Consider the following 6000-nt stretch of genomic DNA (forward strand, 5'->3'; position numbering starts at 1 on the left):
CCCCTGCTACAGGCCTCCCCTCTACATTTAACACGCATGCACACACTACGTGGGACTAGGGCAACATCGTAAGCCCTGATCAGCCAACGGCTCAGCAGGGATCAGCTGTCCATAGAGGCCTGTAATGGATACTCCAAGGAGAGGGCCTGGGAACAGGCCTGCAGGAGGGGCATTCTGCCCCACAGAGCTGGCATTTAATGAACATTTGCTACATCTGGGCACTTGTCCAAGGCTTTACTCCATAAGGAGAGGAGCCAGTATTATTCCCATATTATATATAAAGAAACTGGGCTCAGGGAGGTCCTGAAACTGCCCAAGGTCCAGGACCACCTGCTTGCCAAGCCCACACACACACTCTTCTCCTTTGGCGAGACAGAGGTCTAGTACCAAGGGTAGGATCCAGGAATTCTAGAACCTCGAGGAGAAAGAAGCATGTGAGGCCAGTGGGTTACGGCAGGAGGGAGGGGCAGGAGCATTCTCCTCACATTGTCCAACTCAGACAGCGTTACCGGACCAGCTGGGCTGAGACGGCAGAGCACAGGCGCGGCCGGACAGGTGCCGGAGAGTGTAGGTAAGAAGGGCCCGGGTAGGGTTAGGATGCAGAAGAAGACTTCAAGCCTCAGCTCCTCTAGAACCCAGCTGCACAGCACAAAGATAGCCCTGAATTCAAGACTTGATCTTGTACCAGCTCAGAGGAAAGAGACACAGACCAGGGGCAAATCTGGCCCAAATACACTGCCCTCACCCTCACCACTCCCGACAGCACACGCACCCCTTCTCTTCAGGTGTACGGAGAGCTCTGCAGTCGTCATACCCACCCCACACTTTGGTCCGTACCTGTCCCTCCTGGAACACCTTCTCCGTGTCTCATGAGGCCCAATGTGCTCACCTCCTCTGCAGGCCCCTGGGCAAAACAGCCTTTGCCTCACTTTAAGCCCTGCCATGAGCCAGCAGCAGACTCTACTCAGTGGAGACTCAATCCAGCCAGAGCCCACTGGGCCTCAGGGAAGGTCTGGAGGCCAGGCGTCCGGTTTCCCCACACATACATTCCCTAGCCAAATGTCCACCAAGCCCCTATAAACACTCCAACCAGAGATGACGCCCAGGAGCCTCTGTCTGCAAGTGAGATGAACCATGTACATCAATAACTCGAGCTCAGGGAGAAGCTCATCTGAGACTGGATAGGTACAGAAAAGCGTGTACCCGCTCAGAGGAGACACACAGACCAGGGACGCAGAGACAGAGAGTGAGGAAGAGGTGGAGTGGAGCTGATGATCAGAAGGAGCAGGGGGAGGCCTCAGACACTCAAGAGCAGGGAGAGATGGCTGCCAAGGGCCAAGCGAAGAGCACTTGCGAAGAGGAGTATCTCTGGGCTGGGGCCTAGGAAGGGGGGCGGGGGAAGGACAGGGCCGCAGAGACCTGAGCAAGCTTCCTGCTCCCGGGGCCTGCTCTTTGGTGTAATGAGGCTACTCTTGAGGCTGCTATGAGGATAAGGATTGGTTGTAAAGGCCGGATTCCCACTGAGGAGGCCAAAATGGATGCTGCGGGAGGAGCCCTTGATCACCAGATGAGCAGGGTGCCGTCCTGGCCACTGTCAGGGTGCTATAAATAACTGCCACTGCACCTTCCCTCCAGGGAGCATCTGCTCCCACAGGCCAGGGCGTTCTGCCCATTGAGAGCCCTGGGCCCTGCCCCTCTCAGCTGGGCCTCCCCACCAGACAGGGCCTCCTTCCTCACCAGCGGCCCACCCCCCAACTCAAGGCCAGCCTCCCTCCCTCAAGCACAGTCTATGAGGACTTCCGGGCATGGACTTCAGCAAGGAGAAGGCCAGATTCCATCCCCACTCCAGCTGTCCCTTCTCCCCAACCATCCCCTCCCCCAAGGGGCCAAGCCAGACAACCTCTAATCCTCTGTCATCTGACCCAGCTCCACCCTAAATTAGCCCTGTCCAGCCACCCTACTGAAGCCCAAAAATGGACAGTGTCATTTATAGAGGGTCCAAGAAGCCAAACACAATTGGAAGATGACCTCATGGCGCCCTGGGCCTCAGCTCCAAGCATGCACTCTGCACCCCAGGCCCTCTGGGGGCAGCTGGGGCTGAAGGTGAGCAGCTTCGAGCAGCATGCTGGCAGACCCTGGGGGCCCTTCTCATATATTCTCATGTTCTCCCCACACCAGGCCCAGAGGCCACAGGACCTTACGACCATAGCTCCATGCCAACCAGAGCCACACCCCACTCCCCACTGCCCCTGGGCTCAGCCCAGGATGAGGCATAAGACGCATGGCCAGTCAGGATTTGCTAAAGAAGGGAAAGCACAGGAGCACACAGCACAAACCAGCCCATCCACAGGCCAGTGTAAGGGCTCCCAAGCCAAGCCCCCAAACTCCATTTGTTCATAACCAGCCATTTGGCATCTACAGGGACCAAGTGAATGCTCTGTCCCTCTGGAAGCACCCAGAGCAGTGGTGGAGGCAGGCTGGTCGATGGGCGTTCCAAGCCAGGACCCATAGAGAGACACACTAAGCTGGTCCCAAAGGTTCAAGAAGGCAAGCTTTCCTTGACCACACTGTGGCATTCTGAGTCCTCGCGGGCTGAGCTACTGCTTGGTCTTGCTCAGGAAATGCCCTCCTGTGGCAACTGGGCAAATGGAATCACCATATTACTAACTGATTGGACTGAGGCAGGTGGGGCAGGGCAGGGGTGCCTGTGAGACCACTGACAATGTGAGTTAGACGTGGTCCCACCACCACCAGAAGGCGCTGGGAGGCAGCCAGGTCATGGCCTTCAGGCTGTGACAGAGCTGCAGGAGGGGAGAGGTTCCGTGGGCTGAGGCATCAGATTTCCTGGGAAGGGGTACTCGGCTGGGCCAACAAGGGAGGGGACACACGGAAGGCTACTTTCTGAGACTCAGCCAGGAAGCCTATGTGCTGTTCTGGCTTTTGATGGGGGACAGTCTCCTAACCATTGCCCACCAGTAGCACTAAGCTGCTCATCCCATGAAGCCCGGGCCCTTCTGCAAGGCCAGCATCCACAGCTGACCAGCTGTAAGCCAACTGCCTATAGCCACAAAGCAGGGGCAGGAGGACGCGTGGCAGCTCCGTGGGGTCAACGATGACACGCTACTCACATGGAGGGGACACAGCCCGGGCCTGCTGCCCGGGCACTAAAAGATGCTGCTGCAGTGACAAGGCAACCAAGGCAAAGGGGACACAGCAAGAGCACAGGGGAGCCCGGTAGGGGTTGGGCCTCAGTGGCGTGGGGGCAGAGCTGGTCTCGGCCACTCGGGCTTCCCTCTCACCTCCCTGGCCCTTCAGGAGCAGGAAGCGGGCTTGGGCGCAGAGCTGCGGCACCAGGCACCAGGCGGATCACCAGTCCCGGCGGGAGCAGGGCAGTGGGGGGGCGGCGCACCTGCCTCCCCGCCTGGGACGCCGCAGCCACCCCAGCACCCACCGGCTATCTATAGGGCTCTAATCCGCCCTCCAGGCGGAGGGCGGGGCACGGGGTGTTAACAGCTGGGGGGCCAGGTCTGTAGCTCAGCTGCCCCCCACAGCCGCCCACAGCCTCAGCCGGGGGCGGGACCACCAGGGCCCAAGCAGCCCCTCCGTCGCCTGCTGCCTCCTTAGGGAGCCCCCAGGCCCGGCGGCAGAAGTCATTGTTTATAAACGGCCACAGGCCCCGCAGGGAAGGCCGGCGGTCCCCGGGTTCCCACCCGGCCGCACTTGGAGCGGCGCGGGGCAGAACCCGTGGGGGGCAGAGCCAAGGCGGGGCTCCTGGGGGCCACCCCGGCAGGAGCGCATGTCCTGCGGTCTCGGGTTTCAGAGTCCGAGTGGGCAGGGGCAGTGGGGTCAGGAGCTGGCAGGATCCCGAGCAATCACCCGGCCGCAGCTGGGGCAGAGGGGAGGGCGTTGGGACCCCCGCCCCGTCCTGCGCGTCCCGAAGGCAGGGCGCCGCGGGCAGCCGGCTCCAGCCCCGCTCCAGCCCCGCTCCAGCCCCCGCCCGCCAGCTGCCCGGCGCCAGGGCTCAGGTTTCCCGCGGCGCCCTCCCCGCCCCTGCGGCCCGCCGCCCTCTGCGGGGTCGGCTCCCCACCCCGGCAGTGGGCCCCCCAAAGCCAGGCCCGCACCCCTCCCCCGTCGCCGGAAACGCGAGGCCCCCAGGGCTGCGCAGCCTTCCAATCCCCGGAACTTCCAGGCCGCGGGCACCCTCGGGAAAGGAAGCCCGTCCTCCCGCGGGCGCTGGGCAGGGGCGGCGGGACCGGGGCGGGGGCGCGGCGCAGGGGCAGCCTCGGGGCTCCCCGGGGAGCCGCTGCCGGGGACGCCGGGCAGGCCCCACCCCCGCGCCGCGCGCCGCAGGACCCGTTGGGCCTGGCGGCCCGGGCGCCACCTCGTCCCCGCTCTCCCGGCCCTCGGCCTCCAGGGCGGGGCTGGCCTGGACCTCACGCGCCGGGGGTCGGCGCGGGCCGCCGCTTCCCCGCGGACGGGCGGAGATAGAGTGGCGCGGGGGCGGCAGGGACGCGTGCGGCGGCGCCCTCTCCTGCCCCGACGCGGGGGTGGGGGCAGATGACGCGGACTGGAGGCGGCGGCCGGAGCCGGGGGGCGCAGCCCGTGGACCCCCGGAGGCCTGCGGCGGCGGTCGTCCGGAGGCGGCCGCGCCTGGCCCCGGCGAGGACCAGCGCCCGGGCGGGATGGAGGCAGGTGGCAGGGAGCGCGCGGCTGCCGGGCCTCGCGCTCGCTCACCTTCTCCTGCGCGCGGGTGAGCTTCTTCTGCATGTTGCTGGCGATCTTCCCCGCCGTCACCCCCTTGCTGCCCATCTCTGCCATCGCGCCTCGGGCCCGCCCGGTGTGGAGCGCCGAGCCCCAGCCCCGCCGCCGGCTGCAGCCCGGGCCCGCGCGGCGCACTGGATGGCCGCGACCACTCGGGGGGCGGAGCGAGCGCCCGGCCGGCCGGCGAGCTGGCGACGCGGGACCGGAGGGCCGGGCCGGGCCGGGAGGGGCGGGGCTGCGGCGGCCGTCAGCGCCCCCCGCCCGGCCGCCGAGACGCGGCCTTTTAAAGGGCCGCCCCCGCGCGGGGCCCGCCGGCGCGCAGGAGGCCGCGCGCGCACGTGGGCTGGGCCCCCGCGAGCGGGGCTCCCGGGCGCGGGCCAATGGCACGGTCGTGGCCCCGCGCCGCCGCGGGCCGGCTCTCCTCCCCGCAGTCGCTTCCCGCAGCCCCGGAGGGAGGCGGGGGAAGAGCAGGGAGGTTTCAAGAAGCGCAGACAGTGCGTGGCCGTAGGTGCGCGCTCCTGAATCCGGGCGCCCCGTCCGCTCCCCGCGGCTTCTGCGACCCCACGCATCACGCAGCCGCCTCCTGGCTGCAGGCTCGCCGGTCCCCACCCGGGTTCTCTGGGCGCCTCCGGGACTTACTCACATTTCTGTCCTAGGGAGGCCCCATGGACATCCAGGCGCTCAGTCTTCCAGTTTGCTGCGAGTTATTTTATTACAACAACCTAACATTACTGAGCGCTCACTATGGGCCTGCACTCTGCTAGGTGCCTCCTGGTCAGGCATTGTTGCATTCAGTCTCCATAACAGCCCTACGAGGTGAGTGTTATCACTAAAATGCATTTAACAGAATAATAGAATTATTATTTTATTAATTATTCTGTTAATAGTAATAGAAGTATTATTCCCATTTTACAATGAGGCACAGATCATTTGGAACCAGATCTCTGACTCTCAGGCTTTCGCCCACTATACCCTGGATGTCTCCTCTTGCTTGCAGGAAGAAAAATGATTAATGATCATTATTCAAAGAGAAGGTAAGGTTTCTGCTAACCATCTTTGCCAACAGACCAATGACTCTTATTCAACATGAATAAATCCAGGGTAGGGCAAAAGTAGCTTTACAGTTTTTCTTATGGAAAATAATACAATAATTAATAAATAATACAAGAATAAGCTGTTTCACGTACCCATGACTATAAGCCTACTTTTGACCCACTCCGTATGTATCCCACCCATACC

The 6000-nt window shown here is 63.2% G+C and overlaps 1 protein-coding gene across 11 annotated transcripts in view; it reads right to left on the reverse strand.

The window, feature by feature from the left end:
- BIN1 (bridging integrator 1) overlaps positions 1–4827 on the reverse strand; it is a 46693-nt gene extending 41866 nt beyond the window's left edge. For all 11 annotated transcript variants that reach the window (XM_087819932.1, XM_087819929.1, XM_087819925.1 and 8 more), the window contains exon 1: positions 4735–4827. In XM_087819932.1, coding sequence (XP_087676058.1) covers positions 4735–4818 — 84 coding nt within the window. In that variant the 5' untranslated portion in view covers positions 4819–4827. The remainder of the gene's footprint in view (positions 1–4734) is intronic.
- Positions 4828–6000: the final 1173 nt, after the last annotated feature.

Source organism: Miniopterus natalensis, chromosome 8 (assembly GCF_054644295.1).
Source record: "Miniopterus natalensis isolate mMinNat1 chromosome 8, mMinNat1.hap1, whole genome shotgun sequence".
Lineage (NCBI taxonomy): Eukaryota > Metazoa > Chordata > Mammalia > Chiroptera > Miniopteridae > Miniopterus > Miniopterus natalensis.